This window comes from Coregonus clupeaformis, chromosome 21, assembly GCF_020615455.1.
Source record: "Coregonus clupeaformis isolate EN_2021a chromosome 21, ASM2061545v1, whole genome shotgun sequence".
Lineage (NCBI taxonomy): Eukaryota > Metazoa > Chordata > Actinopteri > Salmoniformes > Salmonidae > Coregonus > Coregonus clupeaformis.
Window position 1 is genome coordinate 2,080,412 of NC_059212.1, and position 22,477 is coordinate 2,102,888.

The 22,477-nt window shown below is 40.2% G+C and overlaps 1 protein-coding gene across 9 annotated transcripts in view; it reads left to right on the forward strand.

Moving 5' to 3' along the window:
- Window positions 1–22,477, forward strand: part of amph (amphiphysin) — a 117,231-nt gene that overhangs the window by 43,454 nt on the left and 51,300 nt on the right. For all 9 annotated transcript variants that reach the window (XM_045206162.1, XM_045206164.1, XM_041841475.2 and 6 more), the window contains exons 4-7: window positions 9,025–9,119; window positions 20,593–20,688; window positions 21,248–21,355; window positions 21,768–21,853. In XM_045206162.1, coding sequence (XP_045062097.1) covers window positions 9,025–9,119; window positions 20,593–20,688; window positions 21,248–21,355; window positions 21,768–21,853 — 385 coding nt within the window. The remainder of the gene's footprint in view (window positions 1–9,024; window positions 9,120–20,592; window positions 20,689–21,247; window positions 21,356–21,767; window positions 21,854–22,477) is intronic.

Below are 22,477 nucleotides of genomic sequence, written 5' to 3' on the forward strand. Positions count from 1 at the left end.
TACAGTGCATTCAAAGAAAAAAAATCTATGCACTCACTAACTGTAAATCTCTCTGGATAATAGTGTCTGCTAAATAAATAAAATGTAAAATTCGGAAAGTATTCAGACCCTTGACTTTTTCCAAATTTTATTGCGTTACAGCCTTATTCTAAAATGGATTAAATTAATGTTTTTCCTCATCAATCTACACACAATACCCCATAATGACAAAGCGAAAACTGGTTTTTAGAATGTTTAGCAAATTATAACAAATTTTAAACAGAAATACCGTATTTACATATGTATTCAGACCCTTTGCTTTGAGACTTGAAATTGATCTCAGGTGCTACCTGTTTCCATTGATCATCCTTGAGAAGTTTCTACAACTTGATTGGAGTCCACCTGCGGTAAATTCAATTGATTGGACATGCTTTGGAAAGGCACACACCAGTTTATGTAAGGTCTCACAGTTGACAGTGCATGTCAGAGCAAAAATCTTTCAGAAGGAAAACCATCTCTGCAGCACTCCACCAATCAGGCCTTTATGGTAGACTGGCCAGACAGAAGCCACTCCTCAGTAAAAGGCACATGACAGCCCGCTTGGAGTTTGCCAAAAGGCACCTAAAGACTCTTAGACCATGAGAATCAAGATTCTCTGGTCTGATGAAACCAAGATTGAACTCTTTGGCCTGAATGCCAAGCGTCAGATCTGGAGGAAACCTGGCACCATCCCTACGGTGAAGGATGGTGGTGGAAACATCATGCTGTGGGGATGTTTTTCAGCGGCAGGGACTGGGAGACTAGTCAGGGTCGAGGGAAAGATGAACGGAACAAAGTACAGAGAGATACTTGATGAAAACCTGCTCCAGAGCTCTCAGGACCTCAGACTGGGGCGGAGGTTCTCCTTCCAACAGGACAACGACCCTAAGCACACAGCCAAGACAACGCAGGAATGGCTTTGGGACAAGTCTCTCAATGTCCTTGAGTGGCCCAGCCAGAGCCCGGACTTGAACCCGATCTAACATCTCTGGAGAGACCTGAAAATAGCTGTGCAGCGACGCTCCCCATCCAAACTGACAGAGCTTGAGAAGATCTGCAGAGAGGAATGGGAGAAACTCCCCAAATATACATTACCATTCAAAAGTTTGGACACACCTACTCATTCAAGGGTTTTTCTTTATTTTTACTATTTTCTACATTGTAGAATAATAGTGAAGACATCAAAACAATGAAACAACACATATGGAATCATTTAGTAACCAAAAAAGTGTTAAACAAATTAAAATATATTTTATATTTGAGATTCTTCAAAGTAGCCACCCTTTGCCTTGATGACAGCTTTGTACACTCTTGGCATTTTCTCAACCAGCTTCATGAGGTAGTCACCTGGAATGCATTTCAATTAACTGGTAGTGTAGGTGTGCCAAGCTTGTAGCGTCATACCCAAGAAGACTCGAGGCTGTAATTGCTGCCAAAGGTGCTTCAACAAAGTACTGAGTAAAGGGTCTGAATTCTTATGTAAATGTGATATTTCCGGTTTTTCTTCTTAATAAATTTGCTAAAATTTCTAAAAACCTGTTTTTGCTTTGTCATTGTAAGGTATTGTGTGTAGTTTGAGGGGGAAAAAACAATTTAATCAATTTTAGAATAATGCTGTAACGTAACAAAATGTGGAAAAAGTCAAGGGGTCTGAATACTTTCCGAATGCACTGTACATGCATATGCGCGCACACACACACACACACACAAACACGTACACACACACTAGAGCATGGCCGTCGTCTAATCCTATGAACATATGTGCCCTCCCACAAGACTTACAGTATGTGTGCCTATATCTAAACACCTACAGTGGAAAGTAAACACGAATAGCAACTGCTTTAATTTGGAAGATCGTTTTATTTTCAGTTCTGAAAGATCTGTGATTTATATCCAGTTCTTAGAATTTTACATAGTGTTTTTCTGTTGCTCCAGCACCTAAGTATTAAGACAGAAAGCCCTCGCATGCCATATTGTGTATGATGCTCGCATGTACTTTCATGAACAGTAACCTATTTACCTACAGTGGGATTCAAAATTATGGACACCTTTGATAAAGATGAGCAAAAATGTCTGTATAAATAATTCAAATACTGAGCTACTATATTGTCTGCTCCAAAAAATTGGGAAATTATATTATTTTATAGTAATACACTTGCTGAGAGAAATAGATTTTGTTTAACAAGTAATACTTTTTTTCTCTAAAAGGTAGGGGTCAAAATTATTGACACCCCTGCAGGGCCGTAACTACATGAGGACACCGGCGTCCGGACCTTGGTATTTTTTTCTAATTATATATTTTTTTAAATAATAAAAATATATATTTTGTACACAATAAAGAAAATCAATTACGGGTCAACATCTAAATATTGCTCCCAGTATTGATCAAAGTTCAGAACGCTTATGTTCTTGATCTGACTGAGTTCTAACGCGCCTGCATCTTTGCGAACGAGTGGAATCATGAAAAGTGGTTTGTTCGTTATGTTCGCTTGCGTCCCCCAGAATTTGCCTACCGGGTTTTCCTTTTAGCAGCACATTCACCACTCTCTAAAACGGCTAACTCCGCCCTCTCGGCCTGTGATGTGAAACGAACTACCCCAGGTCGGAGTTGTACAGTGGTTCCCAAACTTGGGGTCTGGGCCCCATGTAGGGTCCCCTGAGAAAATCTGTACTAATCTTATCAAACAAGTTAGGAACTTAGAAAATATATATGTTTCAATATGAACATCTCCACATGGCCTGTCTTCCCAATAGGCCTACATTAAAATGCAATAAAAATGTTTTAGTTTATATAGGTGGTTGTTCGTCTCAAAGTTAATATTGTAAACTGAAACGAAAACTAAATGAATAATGAAAAAACTATTTAGTAAACTGATATAAAATAATTGATATATACTGAAACTATTATCTTTGACTCCAAAATGAAATAATTATGTTCAGTTTTAGTTTTTTTGGGGGGGGACAAAATTCAAATGGATTTCCCAATGGGGTTTTCAAGCTTTTTGTGAGAGAGAGCCTGAAATATCACATGTATTTGTATATATCCACTGTACACATAAATCACGGCAAATTGGTTCCAGTTTAAGTCATGTCTTTGGTCAAATAAAAACACCCTAACCTCTCTAGGTCTAAACCCTTAGATCGCAATATCTACTAAGCTAAGATATGGAATTATTTTAAGGTGGTCATAAAATGGATCATTTAGCCATTTGATTTGGAATTTTAGGACCACTGTAGGGATAAAGAAGATATACACAATCATTTTAAACATTCAATTTGGCCTTTACTGCTATAGCCCATCGAAACGCATTGATAACACATTTGTACACAATGCAGGAAATAGCTGCAGGATAAAGTTGGTGCAGAGCAACTGCAGAAACTTGCAGTCAAAACTTCATGACCTTTGATCACACGATTTTTGTAAAGTTCATGCAGCTGACATGTAGGCGCAAGTCAGACAATTTTCATCCCCAGAATGCAATACAATTTGATTTGACAAAATTGGTCCGCTCGAATGCGCCCATTGAGATGAGCACAATGCAAAAGTGTCTGTGCATGTGCATGTGCACGCTGCTACAGCGTGGTAGTAGCTACAGGTCCAAAACAGTGGAGAAGTTTAGTCTTGCGCTTCAACGCTCCAGGTTGTTGCTGAAATTTACCCACTACAACTGTTTACTTTGTGCATCTACGTTATCTCACTGAGTCTACTTTTAAACCTGCATTACTGCCCCACACTGGCAAAAAGTGACATCCCCAAAAACACAAAAACTATACAACACATAAATGGCTCCTAGCCTCCCACGCATAGGCGACTTTCTGTCCCTAACACTAAAACTGAAACAAAATAATATAAAAACGAAATATAAATGTTTTTATAAAAACGAGTAAAGTGGATCTGAAACTAAACTGAATTTCAACTAAAAATCTGAAAACGAATAGAAATAAAAACGAATATACAGTTGAAGTCGGAAGTTTACATACACCTTAGCCAAATACATTTAAACTCAGTTTTTCACAATTCCTGACATTTAATCCTAGTAAAAATTAGGATCACCACTTTATTTTAAGAATGTGAAATGTCAGAATAATTGTAGAGAGAATTATTTATTTAAGCTTTTATTTATTTCATCACATTCCCAGTGGGTCAGAAGTTTACATACACTCAATTAGTATTTGGAAGCATTGCCTTTAAATTGTTTAACTTGTGTCAAACGTTTCGGGTAGCCTTCCACAAGCTTCCCACAATAAGTTGGGTGAATTTTGGCCCATTCCTCCTGACAGAGCTGGTGTAACTGAGTCAGGTTTGTAGGCCTCCTTGCTCGCACACGCTTTTTCAGTTCTGCCCACAAATGTTCTATAGGATTGAGGTCAGGGCTTTGTGATGGCCACTCCAATACCTTGACTTTGTTGTCCTTAAGCCATTTTGCCACAACTTTGGAAGTATGCTTGGGGTCATTGTCCATTTGGAAGACCCATTTGCGACCAAGCTTTAACTTCCTGACTGATGTCTTGAGATGTTGCTTCAATATATCCACATAATTTTCCTTCCTCATGATAACATCTATTTTGTGAAGTGCACCAGTCCCTCCTGCAGCAAAGCACCCCCACAGCATGATGCTGCCACCCCCGTGCTTCACGGTTGGGATGGTGTTCTTCGGCTTGCAAGCCCCCCCTTTTTCCTCCATTATGGCCAAACAGTTCTATTTTTGTTTCATCAGACCAGAGGACATTTCTCCAAAAAGTACGATCTTTGTCCCCATGTGCAGTTGCAAACCGTAGTCTGGCTTTTTTATGGCGGTTTTGGAGCAGTGGCTTCTTCCTTGCTGAGCGGCCTTTCAGGTTATGTCGATATACAGTGGGGAAAAAAAGTATTTAGTCAGCCACCAATTGTGCAAGTTCTCCCACTTAAAAAGATGAGAGAGGCCTGTAATTTTCATCATAGGTACACGTCAACTATGACAGACAAAATGAGAGAAAAAAATCCAGAAAATCACATTGTAGGATTTTTAATGAATTTATTTGCAAATTATGGTGGAAAATAAGTATTTGGTCAGTAACAAAAGTTTCTCAATACTTTGTTATACAGTAATCCCTCGTTTATCGCGGGGGTTACGTTCCGAAAATGACCCGCGATAAGTGAAATCCGCGAAATAGAAAACTTTTTTTTTTTTACAATTAGCAACTATTACATGTATACAAATACAGTGACTCACGTGTAGGCCGTTTCACTGCTCTTCAGACTGGGCCGCTGCATCCTGACTGCGCTCTGCAGTGTTCTCTTCTTCTGAAGCCCGCGGTGCAGGTGTGTTTGTTCGGGAGAAGAACATAGTGATAGGCAGCTGTTGTCGCTCTTTTTTCTTCTTTGCAAAAAGATCCTTGTACACCGACATGCCACCATCGATTACGTTGGAGAACTGTAACGAACGGCTCATCAAAGGGTCCCATTTCATTAGGAGATGTTCGAAATTACAAGATAATTTGGCCAACTTAATGTAAATTTGCCAAGCTGTTTTATGTACGTACACATAACTGCACGAGACGACAAAATGATAGCACAATTCGTAGCATGTTTTGATACAAGAAGCGGGAGTGAGTTTTTAGCGAATCAGAATGCAGAGCACAATGCACCAAAAAAAAAAAATGCATTATGAAAATCCGCGAAATAGCGAATCCGCGATAAGTGAACCGCGAAGTGGCGAGGGATCACTGTATACCCTTTGTTAGCAATGACACAGGTCAAACGTTTTCTGTAAGTCTTCACAAGGTTTTCACACACTGTTGCTGGTATTTTGGCCCATTCCTCCATGCAGATCTCCTCTAGAGCAGTGATATTTTGGGGCTGTCGCTGGGCAACACAGACTTTGAACTCCCTCCAAAGATTTTCTATGGGGTTGAGATCTGGAGACTGGCTAGGCCACTCCAGGACCTTGAAATGCTTCTTACGAAGCCACTCCTTCGTTGCCCGGGCGGTGTGTTTGGGATCATTGTCATGCTGAAAGACCCAGCCACGTTTAATCTTCAATGCCCTTGCTGATGGAAGGAGGTTTTCCTCAAAATCTCACGATACATGGCCCCATTCATTCTTTCCTTTACACGGATCAGTCGTCCTGGTCCCTTTGCAGAAAAACAGCCCCAAAGCATGATGTTTCCACCCCCATGCTTCACAGTAGGTATGGTGTTCTTTGGATGCAACTCAGCATTCTTTGTCCTCCAAACACGACGAGTTGAGTTTTTACCAAAAAGTTATATTTTGGTTTCATCTGACCATATGACATTCTCCCAATCCTCTTCTGGATCATCCAAATGCACTCTAGCAAACTTCAGACGGGCCTGGACATGTACTGGCTTAAGCAGGGGGACACGTCTGGCACTGCAGGATTTGAGTCCCTGGCGGCGTAGTGTGTTACTGATGGTAGGCTTTGTTACTTTGGTCCCAGCTCTCTGCAGGTCATTCACTAGGTCCCCCCGTGTGGTTCAGGGATTTTTGCTCACCGTTCTTGTGATCATTTTGACCCCACGGGGTGAGATCTTGCGTGGAGCCCCAGATCGAGGGAGATTATCAGTGGTCTTGTATGTCTTCCATTTCCTAATAATTGCTCCCACAGTTGATTTCTTCAAACCAAGCTGCTTACCTATTGCAGATTCAGTCTTCCCAGCCTGGTGCAGGTCTACAATTTTGTTTCTGGTGTCCTTTGACAGCTCTTTGGTCTTGGCCATAGTGGAGTTTGGAGTGTGACTGTTTGAGGATGTGGACAGGTGTCTTTTATATTGATAACAAGTTCAAACAGGTGCCATTAATACAGGTAACGAGTGGAGGACAGAGGAGCCTCTTAAAGAAGAAGTTACAGGTCTGTAAGAGCCAGAAATCTTGCTTGTTTGTAGGTGACCAAATACTTATTTTCCACCATAATTTGCAAATAAATTCATAAAAAATCCTACAATGTGATTTTCTGGATAAAACTCTCAATTTGCCTGTCATAGTTGACGTGTACCTATGATGAAAATTACAGGCCTCATCTTTTTAAGTGGGAGAACTTGCACAATTGGTGGCTGACTAAATACTTTTTTCCCCCACTGTAGGACTCGTTTTACTCTGGATATAGATACTTTTGTACTTGTTTCCTCCACCATCTTCACAAGGTCCTTTGCTGTTGTTCTGGGATTGATTTGCACTTTCCGCACCAAAGTACATTCATCTCTAGGAGACAGAACGTGTCTCCTTCCTGAGCGGGATGACGGCTGCGTGGTACCATGGTGTTTATACTTGCGTACTATTGTTTGTACAGATGAACGTGGTACCTTCAGGCGTTTGGAAATTGCTCCCAAAGATGAACCAGACTTGTGGAGGTCTACAAAAAAAAATCTGAGGTCTTGGCTGATTTCTTTTGATTTTCCCATGATGTCAAGCAAAGAGGCACTGAGTTTGAAGGTAGGCCTTGAAATACATCCACAGGTACACCTCCAATTGACTCAAATGATGTCAATTAGAATATCAGAAGCTTCTAAAGCCATGACATCATTTTCTGGAATTTTCCAAGCTGTTTAAAGGCACAGTCAACTTAGTGTATGTAAACTTCTGACCCACTGGAATTGTGATACAATGAATTATAAGTGAAATAATCTGTCTAAACAATTGTTGGAAAAATGACTTGTGTCATGCACAAAGTGGATGTCCTAACCGACTTGCCAAAACTATAGTTTGTTAACAAGAAATTTGTGGAGTGATTGAAAAACGAGTTTTAATGACTCCAACCTAAGTGTATGTAAACTTCCGACTTCAACTGTAAAAACACAAGACTATAATAACCTTTGGTTAATATTTTTCTAAAATGTTTTATGAGTTGAAGAACACATTGGGAGGGATCTTATACCATTCTTCCATACAGAATCCTTCCATATCCTTGTATATCCTTGTCTGCGCTTTTGGACTGCCCTATTCAATTCAAACAATAGGTTTGCAATGGGTTTTAAGTCCGGGGACTGAGATGGCCAATGCAAAATGTTGATTTTGTGGCCAATTAACCATTTTTTGTGGATTTTGATGTGTGCTTGGGGTTATTGTCTTACTGAAAGATCCACTTGCGGCCAAGTGTCAGCCTCCTGGCAGAGGCAACCAGGTTTTTGGCAAAAATGTCCTGGTACTGGGTAAAGTTCATGATGCCGTTGACCTTAACCCAGGCCCCAGGACCAGGGGAAGCAAAATAGCCCCATAACATCAAGGTCCACCACCATATTTTACAGTAGGAATGTTTTTTTTTCCTTCTGATTCTGCATTATCATTTCGACGCCAAACCCACCACTGGTGTGTGTGGCCAAATAGCTCTATTTTCATGTCATCTGACCAAAGCACAGGTTCCAATCCAAGTGTCAATGCTGTTTAGCAAACTCCAGGCGTTAACATTTGTTGGATGACATGAAAATAGAGCTCTTCTTGGCGTTGAAATGAGAATGCATATTACTTTCTATGACTGTGACAAGTGGTTGTCGTACCTCAATGCACAAACACTCAGTCTGCTAAATGACTAAAATGTCAAATATACAAATGTACATATTTTTTCATTTTGACTGGTCAGCTGCTGCAAGGGGAATCAAGCTATTCTATTTTTACAGACTAAAATGATGTATACTATGATGCTGATCTAAGATCAGTTTTTCCCTTTAGATCATGATGAATAAGAGTATATGGACAGATCCTAGATCAGCACATCTACTCTGAGATGATTTGTGGATACAGGCCCAGGTCAAGATGGCAGTGTTCAGTCTTCCTTTTATTTTTGCTGACCATGCACTTTGATCTCCATCATCTGCTCATTTGATCATAATGTTTTATTCATTTGGTAGGACAGTACTATTGGGTTGGTTTAAACCTAGTCCTGGACTCGAGCATTGGAAATGGATAATCTTCATTGGAAGCGCTCTTAAATCCAGGACTAGGCTTGATCTGTGTCTGGGAACCTGGTCCGCTGGATTGAATTAAGCCCTTATCATGTTGATGGTGTCTTCTAGCAATGCAACAGGCTTCCATGAACCTGACAGAGTCCCTACATGAAGTCTACGAGCCGGACTGGCATGGGAAGGATGATGTCTTGAGCATCGGGAAGGTGAGTACCACATGCCTACATTTCTTCTTCTTTCATTCTCATATCCCTCTGTTCTTTCAGTCTTTCGTTCATTGTAGGCACACTTGATTTATTGAGTTTCTGGTCTGGTTCACTCAGAAGTCATGGTTTTCTCTGGGTTTTCATATCTGTATGTCAGTCATCTATAGTGTGGGAGGCATGATCACTTATCAGTATTTATGATTTTGCTTTAGTCTGAAATAAATCATCTTAGCCTAAATTCTTTCTTAATTTTTTTGATCTCCATTAGCTGAAGCCATAGCAATTGCTATAGTCTTGTGGTCCATAATTATATATTTTTATTTTATTTTTTAAAGGACACCGGAGAGTCACTCCTTTCATATATTTTTATGCTTTATTGACAAAAAGATTAGAAACAGTGGGAGATGGAGATGCAGTGAGAAGTGAGTACAAAGGGATTGAACCCCAGTCTCGAGCAGAAAGTTGCATATGTGCATGGAACCAGGAGTGTTACCACTGGACCACGGCTCCACACACTGTGGTCCATAATTATCTAAAATGGCAGAGAATACATACTGTATGTGAGCATGTTTCTATCTCGGCCAAGCATACATAGGCAGCATACATAGAGAATACATAGACAGCATACACAGAGCATACATAGAGCATACTAGACACTGACCCATTTCCTAAACTGAGTCAAGTCAAGAGGACAATAGCACTGTGACAGTATCCATCAATATTGATCATGGTAGGAATAAATTATAGTTTTGGAATCAAATAAAACCAGCAGTTTTAAAGATCTTTGGCTTTATTGAAAGTAGTAAAGAGATATGATACCAACTGAATGAATTTCTGCAATATTTAAAGTGGAACTGACAGTGTTTTAGCAACATGAAATCGTATAAAAAAACTGGAAGAATATGACACCTTTTAATTTTTTTACATTTTCTGACAAGCGAGCACTTACAGTCATTTTCACGTTTCCATAAATTCATAGAATGTTTAGGAATGTGAACATTCTATAGCAATATACAGTGGGAAAGCGGCCATGCTTTTGGATAATTAATAGACACTGCAGTAAATAAAACCTAATAAAAACATCTGTCTTGTCCAGGACCGGAGTCTACGCAGACCGGTGCACCATAGCCAATCAGAGCTACAGTAGGCCTATATGCAAATAAGCCATTTGCCACATGGGGCTGCCATCATTCACTTTGAACTGGACTTAGTTTTTACAGGCAATAGCAACAGCGCGACTTTAGATCATTAGAACGCATTCGCCAAAAGCCACAAAATACACATGAATGGATTTCTGCTAAAATGTAAATACCACGGGAGTCCTCTTACAGTTGGGAACTTCACAGTCCTATTGATCAAACAACCATGAAAAGGTAGGCTATCTCTCCTTCATTTGCCTATGCAAATCAACAACAACAAGATCAACAACTAAAGATAGCCAGAGCGAGATAAAAAAAATAAGCTAAACTCTAACGAGGGAACATTAGATAAACCCTCTCAAACTTTTTAAGCTTGTTGGCCATCAAAATTGCACTGAAACGATAGGGAATAGTAGCCTGCTCATCCTTCTGCAGCTTGCCTGCCAATGCATGTTTGTCCCAACCGATGTTTTGACAACTGAATGGGAACTTACCTGCCTACCCGCCCATTTGATCGATGCCAAATACATTTGATTGACAACTAAGTGAAACGCTAACTGTGGATAACAGTCGTTCAAGTTCAGCATAGCTAGCTAGCTAGCTAGCTAGCAAAGTAATTCACATTTCTTGCTAGCTAACCAAATGACACCTGCATCTCTAACTGTAGCCACCGAAAAACGATATGAGGGGAAAAGGTCGGTCACTCACTCACTCCTCCAATGGCATGACATCCTCGCAGCAGCTAGCTAGCTAGCTAATGACCCAAACTGGTAATTGTTTTATTAGAAGAAATATGGCCCTTTATAATGTCCACTTATGTACATAGGAAGCTGTATATAGCGTTTTAACATATTAAAACAAAATAATAGATAAATAATATTTGTCCAGCCTTTCCTGCTATACTTGCAGATGTGCATTAAACACTACACAGTATATACAAAAGTATGTGGATATCCCTTCAAATTAGTGGATTCGGCAATTTCAGCCACACCCATTGCTGACAGGTGTATAAAATCGAGTACACCGCCATGCAATCTCCATAGAGAAACATTGGCAGTAAAATGGCCTTACTGAAGGGCTCAGTGACCTTTCCAACAAGTCAGTTCGTTAAAAAAAATTCTGCCCTTCTAGAGCTGCCCCAGTCTACTGTAAGTGCTGTTATTGTGAAGTGGAAACATCTAGAAGCAACAACGGCTCAGCCGCGAAGTGGTAGGCCACACAAGCTCGCAGAACGGGACCGCCGAGAGCTGAAGCTCGTAGCTTGTAAAAATTGTCTGTCCTCGGTTGCAACCCTCACTACCGAGTTCCAAACTGCCTCTGGAAGCAACGTTAGCACAATAACTGTTCGTCGGGAGCCTCATGAAATGGGTTTCCATGGCCGAGCAGCCACACACAAGCCTAAGATCAGCATGTGCAATGCCAAGTGTCGGCTGGTGTGGTGTAAAGCTCACCGCCACTCTGTAGCAGTGGAAACATGTTGTCTGAAGTGATGAATCACGCTTCACCATCTGGCAGTCCGACAGACGAATCTGGGTTTGGCGGATGCCAGGAGAACGCCATCTGCCCGAATGCATAGTGCCAACTGTAAAGTTTGGTGGAGGAAGAATAATGGTCTGGGGCTGTTTTCATGGTGAAGGGAAATCTTACAGCACACAATGACATTCTAGACGATTCTGTTCTTCCAACTTTGTGGCAACAGTTTGGGGAAGGCCCTTTCCTGTTTCAGCATGACAATGCCCTCCTTGTACAAAGCGAGCTCCATACAGAAAAGGTTTGTCGATCGGTGTGGAAGAACTTCACTGGCCTGCACAAAGCCCTGACCTCAACCCTATCAAACTTTGGGATGAATTGGAACGCCGACTGCGAGCCAGGCCTAATCGCCAGACATCCGTGCCCGACCTCACTAGTGCTCTTGTGGCTGAAGGGAAGCAAGTTCCCACAGCAATGTTCCAACATCTAGTGGAAAGCCTTCCCAGAAGAGTGGAGGCTGTTATAGCTGCAAAGGGGGGACCAACTCCATATTAATGCCCATGATTTAGGAATGAGATGTTCGACGAGCATGTGTCCACATACTTTTGGTCATGTATTGAATGCTGCGACCCTAATCAAAAAGTATTTAATAACTCCAAATCACAAAAACGTAGCTATAGGTTTGTTGTAACATTTAAACTTAAAACATGTTTTTCATTTTTTTGCACTGCACCAGTGCGGTTGAATGCAGCATTGCTGTATGGTGAATTCAAAATGTGTTGTAGTTGAGTAGCCTAGCCAGCCTAGGCTACTGCTCAAATGTTGCTGCAATATGCCTACGTGTTTCTCCTTTGCATGGTGTTTTGTTTCAGGTTTAGCTAGCCTATTAGCCACGTTATGACTGACTTGTGATCATTGCCCTTGCTAGTTTGATTGTATTGACATTCCCAGCCTTAGTTACAGTCGTCCATAAAAAAAAATATATTAAGTAATTGAAACTGAAACAGTGCATCCTGAATGGGTGGAGGCAGCAAACAATGTACCTGGAGTGTAAACTGTCATGGACAAAACATGTTGACGCAACAGTAGCTAAGATGGGGAGAAGTCTGTCCATAATAAAGCACTGCTCTGCCTTCTTAACAACACTATCAAATAGGCAGGTCCTACAGCCCTAGTTTTGTCGCACCTGGACTACTGTCGAGTCGTGTGGTCAGGTACCACAAAGAGAGAACAGGGCAGCACGGCTGGCCCTTAAATGTACACGGAGAGCTAAAATTAATAATATGCATGTCAATCTCTCATGGCTCAAAGTAGAGAGATTGATTTCATCACTACTAGTTTTTGTAAGAAGTATTGACATGCGGACACTCCATTCATACCCCACTAGAAATGCCACCAGAGATCTCTTCACAATCCCAATGTCCAGAACAGAATATGGGAGGCGCACAGTACTACATAGAGCCATGGCTACATGGAACTCTATTCCAAATCGGGTAACTGATGCAAGTAGTAGAATTAGATTTTTTTTTTAAACAGATACAAATACACCTTATGGAACAGCAGGTACTGTGAAGGGACACACAGGCACAGACACACGCATACACATGATAACACGTACTATACACACACATACACATGGATTTTGTGTTGTAGATATGTGGTAGTAGAGTAGCGGCCTGAGGGCACACACTTAATGTGTTGTGAAAAGTGGTCCTCTGTAGCTCAATTGGTAGAGCATGGCGCTTGTAACGCCAGGGTAGTGGGTTCGATCCCCGGGACCACCCATACGTAAAAATGTATGCACACATGACTGTAAGTCGCTTTGGATAAAAGCGTCTGCTAAATGGCATATTATTATTATTATTATTATTATTATTATTATTATTATATTTTTTATTGTATATTTTTTATTGTATATAACTGCCTTAATGTTGCTGGAATCCAGGAAGAGTAAATCTCTTATAAAGTTGGTTTTGAAGCATAAAATGGGAATTTGATATTTTTGACTGATATTATGATTGTCTGTTTGTTTCATATCTGCAAAGTAGTTCAAATGCTGTCAGTTCCACTTTAATATATTAATGCTCTCTGAGATTCGATGTGGTTACGATCTAGTCATTGAAAGTAGCGACTGTTTAACCAAAAGACTAGAGTGCCCCTTATAGTTCAACCATAATTGATGTTTCGGTCAAATTCCTCTTAGCTGTCACTACTGAAGTCCAGTAGTGACAGCATCCACAGTCATCCGATGTTTACTTTTGCCAAAGCCAGGAGTTAGCATGATTTTTAAAAAAGGAATGTACTTCATGGTACCAATGTTAGCAAAGCTGCATTGCAAGTCAAAACCTCCTCAAAAACACTTCAAAGTAAGTTTGGTAGCGTCGATACTCGTGAAGAACCTGTCCATGTTTTATTCCCCATGAGAATGTCGTTATTTCTGCAGTAATATCTAAAAATTGAAATGCTCTGATAGTTCCATCAAACCACAGGTGAATTTGTTCACAGCTTATAATCAATCCACGTCTAAGTGCCCAATGGAGTACAATATAATACAATACAACTTTATTGTCCATGTTACAGCAAACAACAGAAACAGATGTGGGTGTGAGACTACATGAGGAAACGGTTCCAGTTTTGAGTAACACACTTCCAGTGATTATTTCACAAATATGCAGGTAAAGAAATCCCTGCAAACTCCACCAATTGCCGAACATAGCTTAAAGTGTTTTTTAAATAAGTTTTGTCTTGCAATGAAGCTTTGCTAACATCGGTACCATGGATTACATTCATTTTTTTGTACAATGCTAATCATGCTAAATCCTGGCTGTGGAAAAGTAAACAATGGATAACTGTGTGCTGCTACTAATGTCCTACAGAGACAACTCAAGGTAAGAGTTTTGGCTAAACTATTTTTGGCTAAACTATCCCTTTAACAGAGAACATAGTCAAATAAAGTGCAGAGCATGATACATTGTGTTGCTGATAAAAGCTCTGGAATTGAAGGGTGACTTGAATAAAAACCAAGCTAGATGAAGGTGTCAACCAAGGCTCAAGGACAAAGCATCTGTCTCGATCTCATTTGAGTTCAAATCAAATCAAGTTTTATTTCTCACATCCGCCGAATACAACAGGATTAGACCTTACCGTGAAATGTTTACTTACAAGCCCTTAACTAACAATGCAGTTTTGTGAAAATAGAGTTAAGAAAATATTTACTAAATAAACTTGGCAGTAAGGTTGGACTATAAAAAGTACATTGTAAGTGTTTGTGTGATGCCATTTTCTATTTTCATGCAACCTCCATCTTTGTTTTAAAACACCTTTATACAGTGCCTTCAGAAAGTATTCATTCATACCCCTTGTCTTATTCCACATTGTGTTGTGTTACAGCCTAAATTCAAAATGGATTAAAAAATATATATATATTCTCACCCATCTACATACAATACCCCATAATGACAAAGTGAAAACATGTTTTTAGTCATTTTTGCAGATTTATTGAAAATGAAATACAGAAATATCTGATTTACATAAGTATTCACAACCCTGAGTCAATACATGTTAGAATCACATTTGGCAGCGATTACTGCTGTGAGTCTTTCTGGGTACGTCTCTTAGCGCTTTGGACACCTGGATGGTACAATATTTGCACTTTTTTTTATTTTTTTATTCAAGCTTCACTTCAAGCTTCAAGTTGGTTGTTGATCATTGCTAGAAAGTCATTTTCAAGTCTTGTCATGGATTTTCAAGCCAATTTAAGTCAAAACTGTAACTAGGCCACTCAGACATTCAATGTGGTCTGGGTAAGCAACTCCAGTATACTTGGCCTTGTGTTTTAGGTTATTGTCCTGCTAATAGGTGAATTTGTCTCCCAGTGTCTGGAAAGCAGACTGAACCAGGTTTTCCTCTAGGATTTTGCCTGTGCTTAGCTCTATTCCATTTATTTTTATTCCAAATAACTCCCTAGTCCTTGCCGATGACAAGCAAACCCATAACATTATGCAGCCGCCACCATTCTTGAAAATATGAAGAGTGGTACTCCGTGATGTATTGTGTTGGATTATCCCCAAACATAACACTTTGTATTCAGGAAATAAAGTTAATTTCTTTGCCACATTTTTTGCAGTTTGACTTTAGTACCTTACTGCAAACAGGATGCAGGCTTCCTTCTTTTCACTCTGTCATTTAGTTTAGTATTGTGGAGTAACTACAATGTTGTTGATCCAGCCTCAATTTTCGTCATTCAACGAAAGTAACTGTTTTAAAGTCACCATTGGCCTCATGGTGAAATCCCTGAGCGGTTTCCTTCCTTTCCGGCAACTGATTTAGGAAGGACGACTGTATATTGGGTGTATTGATACACCATCCAATGTGTAATTAATAACTTCACCATGCTCAAAGGGATATTCATTGTCTGCTTTTTTGTATTTATTTTTTACCAATCTACCAATAGGTGCCCTTCTTTGCAAGGCATTGGAAAACCTCCCTGGTCTTTGTGGTTGAATCTGTGTTTGAAATTCACTGCTTGACTGAGGGACCTAACATATAGTTGTATGTGTGAGGTACAGAGATGAGGTAGTCATAATTTTTTTTTATTAAACACTATTATTGCACACAGAGTGAGTCCATGCTACTGATTATGTGACTTGTTAAGCAAATGTTCACTTCTGAACTTATTTAGGCTTGCAATAACTAATGGGTAGAATACTTATTGACTCAAGACATTTCAGCTTTTAATTTATTTAATTTATTTGTAAACATTTCTGAAAACATAGTTCCACTTTTACATTATGGGGTACTGTGTGTAGGCCAGTGACACACAATCTCAATTTAATAAATTTTAAAATCAGGCTGTAACAAAATATGGAAAAAGACAAGGGGTGTTAATAGGGCTGTGGCGGTCACGAAATTTCGTCAGCCGGTGATTGTCAAGCAAATAACTGTCGGTCTCACGATAATTGACTGTTAATTAACATAATCTTTAGCATCTCCTGGTTTCCACACATGGCTTACAAGCCACAGATGCAGACCTTTGGAACATCTACATTTTAAAAAGTATAATAAATCTGTGTAATATAGCCTACACCTTCACAATAAATCCATTCTTTTATTTTAGACAGGTCTAAAGAAACATGATATGAAGAAAATGTAGTCTATTTTAGAAGAACAGAATAGTATACTCTGAGTTGTCCTTGTGTTAGGTCCTGATCTGGCTATGCCAAATGGCTGTGGGCTACACTAGTTCATTTAGCAGACAAGCTTAGAATTCCGTGGCATTATTTTATAGAATGAAGAATACAATTTAACAAAGCTGAATTAAATAGAAAGGATATTTTCTCCAAACGATTTGAGGGAGTGCCCACATGCGGCTATTCTGTGTTGAGCGGTTAACAAAGCTACACCTATATGCTTAATTTAGAGTTATTAATGTAGCTTTAGTTGTTCTACAAACGTTGGGCTATATGTTTTGATTTTTAAAACACTGTAACACTGCATGATGCGACTCTAATGATGATTTGAAAAAAGTTGCTTGAAAGGCATGAGCTCTGCTTTGTTTTTTTGCGCAGGCTGTACACACTTTATCAGTCTTTCATTCAGAATTTGACAAGCACTTGATAATGCCTTGAATTTCCCGGGCGGCATCCCCATTGTGTGGCCATAATGCACCCTAAAAAAATCCATGCCATTGGCCCAGAGTGCTGCGTTGTGCGCTTCTCCCTGAGTGCTGCGTGCTCCGAAGCAGCTCTCACTCACATGGCTCTCTATCACGTGATTGGGTCTTTCTCACAGGCTACAAGTGAAGACAGACACATCGGGGACGCAACTGCGTGCATCCTTATCAAATTCCGAGGTGCATATTGAAGATATTTGAAGAACTGTTCACATTTACTTTTCATCAGCCAACAAGATGAGTAGGCCTAACGAACAGCAAAAGCACTAGCCTATGTCAATCTACTAACCCCAATAGTCCAATAGTTGACCTATTCTATTCTGTGCGAGAAATAAACATTCCAAACATAGTCTGGGACAGTTGTGGGATGCCATAGATCTCAAATGAATACAACCAGTAGCATAAAAAAAAAAATGTTTTTACGCAATATGGCTGACGCAACAGATCAGAAAGTTTAGCTTAAAATGTTGATAAACTATTAGGCTATTTCTTCACATTATAAGCGCAGCAACGTGCACATGGCAGTAGGCTATAAGCGCCAATGTTCCATTAGTAGGAAAACACCATTATCAAAGGTGACCGCAAATGCAATTATGCATGTAATGCTTTTTTTATAACGGTGCATTTTTATGGTGAAAATTATCTTCCCCAAACTTGACACTCATGCGCTGCTTATGTATGCCAGTTATGCTCTACACCCCTTATAAAGCAGAAGTTATTTGGACACTTTAGTTGTGATACAAAGCTTATTAAAACATATAGGCCTATGGGCTAGGCTACATGAGGCGTGCGACTATGATTAGAAAAAGACAAGGGGAAAAAAAGCATTGTTTCTTATGCTGGGCATCATTCACAAGTGATAATATATCATTCACAAGTGATAGGCTAATATTGTCACCCATCAGACTTTTCTTGATTTAATCTTGTCTTTACATATACTAAATAACAGATGTGAAAATTGTTTTGATTTAGAATGATCCATTATCATGCACCTGAAATAGCGAATGGAGGATGCTTTTCCGTGGTTCATTTTCATGTCAGCCAGGTAGGATATAGTCCTGTTGTAAAGATAATGTGACGGATCAGCTTGTCCAAAACACCCTAACACAGGCGGGAGGCATGAAATGAACAGACCGGAGGCAGTGGTTGTGGTTCCTTTGCTTTTGTATTGTCAATAAACAAGTTTTCTTTCACCCGACACAACAGCGAGGGGGGGAAATGAAGAAAAAATAAACAAAGCAGTTGACCTAAAGGCCGTGGCCAACAGGGAAAACCTAACAACAAAAGGCTTCACCTGTCTTTAGACTATCGTCTGCACATAACATTTACAGGGGGAACGCTTCTCTCTACCTATAGCCTGCCTTGCTTAACCGAGAGCCAAGGTTCATCAGAAGAAGTGTTCTCTGAGATAGGAGAGTACGACGTCCTCACAGGTCCCTGTGTATGCTCCCAGCCCCGAGCTCATCTCCTGGAACAACTTTATAGAGGGAGACACAAAGCAATTAGTGGACCCAGCCGTTTACTAATTGGCTTTACACTGAGTACCTATCCCCTGAGGAGGGTGCTGTCGTGTCGTCTTCGGCCGGCCGGTCACTGAACTCTCGCAATGTGCTTAATATTAGGAAAGTTGAGAAATAAATATAGTAGGCCTAGCCTATAGAAAGCTGATGGGATCCTCCTCTTTTTAATGGAGGCCATCACTCTGTTTTCTCACGCAATTGCATAGCCTATAGAATTGTTGCGCAACATGAGCTCATGGGCTCTCATGAAGTGTTTGTTTAGATTTTCGTTTACATTTGCATTGATGTCTGAGTGATTAGAGGGACAATAGAGTGCTGAGTACCAGGCAGTTAGCAAGTTTGGTAGGCTACTAATGACCATCCGCAGCATCAGAGCTTGGAGAAGCCTAATTACCGTGACTAAACGGTCACGTGGAATTTGACTGCCTTCATGACTCGTGACCGCCGGTGTGGCGGTAATATGGTCACCGCAACAGCCCTAGGTGTGAATACTTTCTGAAGGCACTGTATGTTAATTAATCTCACTCACATCTGTTGCAGGAAGAACATCATGTAGGTAGCATCCACCTTTTCATTTACCCCCTTCATCACTGTGTAAACAAAAACCTAATTAAAATGTAATTCTCTCCTGAGTCCTCTGTGCCAAAGGTTTTCTCTATCACATGGATACAATCACTGCAGCAGTGGTAACTCTGGGTCTTCCATTCCTGTGGCGGTCCTCATGAGAGCCAGTTTCATCATAGCGCTTGATGGTTTTTGCGACTGCACTTGAAGAAACTTACAAAGTTCTTGAAATGTTCCGTGTTGACTGACCTTCATGTGTTAAAGTAATGATGGACTGTCGTTTCTCTTTGCTTATTTGAGCTGTTCTTGCCATAATATGGACTTGGTCTTTTAATAATAATATGCCATTTAGCAGATGCTTTTATCCAAAGCGACTTAGTCATGTGTGCATAAATGTTTACGTATGGCTGGTCCTGGGGATCGAACCCACTACCCTGGCGTTACAAGCGCCATGCTCTACCAATTGAGCTACAAAGGACCACAACATAAGACAGATCAGACCAGATATGATATAGGGTACACAACAGGGCACTGCGATCGCTATGGATGAGATCAGCGTTGCATTATTAGTCATCACAGACATCAGTAGTTCACATAAATCATCATCATTTCTTAACCACAACACTTTAATACTACCACTTGAGAGAGCCATACTAATTAAGGGAGGAGATGCAGTTTATGTCTAAATAATGGTGAGGGGAGTAGCTTCCTTACTTTTACCAAATAGGGCTGTCTTCTGTATAACTTGTCAAAACACAACTGATTGGCTCAAACGCATTAAGAAGGAAAGAAAGTGTGTGCAAAGGGTGGCTATTTGAAGAATCTCAAATATAAAATATATTTTGATTTGTTTAACACTTTTTTGATTACTACATGCTTCCATATGTGTTATTTCATTGTTTTGATGTCTTCACTGTTATTATACAATGTAGAAAATAGTAAAAATAAAGAAAAACCCTGGAATGAGTAGGTGTTCTAAAGCTTTTGACTGGTAGTGTAGGTAGATATAGGTACTGTATATTACACCATATGACTCTGATTTTAACCACCTGTTCTCCTCTTGTTCAGCATCTGGCTAACTGAAATGTTTCTCTGTGTTTCTCCTTTAGAACTGTGATGTCTTATGGGAGGACTTCCATCAGAAGCTGGTTGATTCATCACTTATCACACTGGACACGTACCTGCAACAGTTCCCCGACCTCAAGGTACCGTATACTGCATGAACAACAGTTTAGCCTTGGCTCTGTCGCCACAGAAACTAATAGCAGTCCTTGTGTGTCAAAATTTGAGTTGACGCTTGCCTTTAACCAACTCAATAATATTGTTTTTTTTTCCCACTTATGTATCCAAATTGTTTATAGTACAGCACTATTTGTAATAAATTAGCTATTTGGTGAGAAGTTTGACTAGGAAAGTGCCCTTGTAAAATAATTGGTTCATCTCTTCCGGCATATTCTTAATATGCTCACGGTCTCAAAGACTTGAAGAGATTTCAGGCTTTTGTCCCTGTGGCTCAGAGTGCGTCCCAAATGGCACCCTATTCCCTATATTGCGCACTACTTTTGACCAGGGCCCAATGGGCCGTGGTCAGAAGTAATGCACTATAAAGGGAATAGGGTGCCATTTGGGACGCAGCCTCAGAAAGGTTGACACCTTTATGCTTGGAACTTTTGCTCAGGGGAAGGACTTTGTAGACTATTGTATTGTATTAAAGGCCGGTCTGTGTGGTACTTTGCTAACTCCATGTACTCTATTCACCATCAGATCCGTGTGGCGAAAAGAAGCAGAAAGCTAATTGACTACGACAGTGCACGGCACCATCTCGAGACCATTCAGGCAGTGGTCAATAGAAGTGATCGGAAGGTCTCCAAGGTAAGACCTATGCAGTAATACAACAATGTGCTATTCTGTCCGCCTTTACCATTGTAGTGAAGAATGATAGAGAAACACAACCCTTTTACTAAAACGTAAATACCTCATATGCTATAATAGTTCACCTTTCCAATAGTTTTGTGATGTAAACCCAACAAACAGACTAGAGCCGTTTAACAACAACCTAGTCTCCAACCATAATTGAAAAGTGGGTGGTCATTAACATACTGTACGTTATGTCATTCTTATCGCAGTCTTATAAGAGCATCATGACAGTACACTACAAGTAAAGTACTGTGTATCAAGTGTAAAAGAGAATCCTTGTGCAAAGCAGTTCATCTTCAAGGTGCTGGTTTTGGCAGGAAAGAGATATGTTAATATTTCCCCCCTCGTTATGTATTTCTCTCTTCAGGCAGAGGATGAGTTGAAAAAAGCCCAGAAGGTGTTTGATGAGCTCAATGTTGATCTACAGGACGAGCTACCAACTCTCTGGGACAGGTAAACTAATATCAACACCTGAGTCACATTCACTAGGCACCAAACGGAAAAAAATGGGCCGACCATGGAGAGGGGCCTACCTGATTTGTCCAATAAGAAACGCTTGTTTTTGTTTTCCGTTGCAAAACGATTTGGTACGGTGTGCGCTAATTAATATGACCCTAATTAAAACTGTCATAGATAAACCAATGTTGTGGTATTTACGCTGTAGCGCCTCTTCCCATGGTCAATTACAAATCAAAATGAATGGTTTCGGGTACTGTAAAAAAAATAAAAAAAGATATACTACAGTACTATTATGAGGTCAATCAATCAAATGTATTTATTTTACATTTTAGTCATTTAGCAGACGCTCTTATACAGAGCGACTTACAGTTAGTGAGTGCATACATTATTTTTTTATTTTATTTTTTCAAACCCACAACCCTGGCGTTGCAAACACCATGCTCTACCAACTGAGCTACATCCCTGCCGGCCATTCCCTCCCCTACCCTGGACGACGCTAGGCCAATTGTGCGCCGCCCCATGGGTCTCCCGGTCGCGGCCGGCTACGACAGAGCCTGGATTCGAACCAGGATCTCTAGTGGCACAGCTAGCACTGCGATGCAGTGCCTTAGACCACTG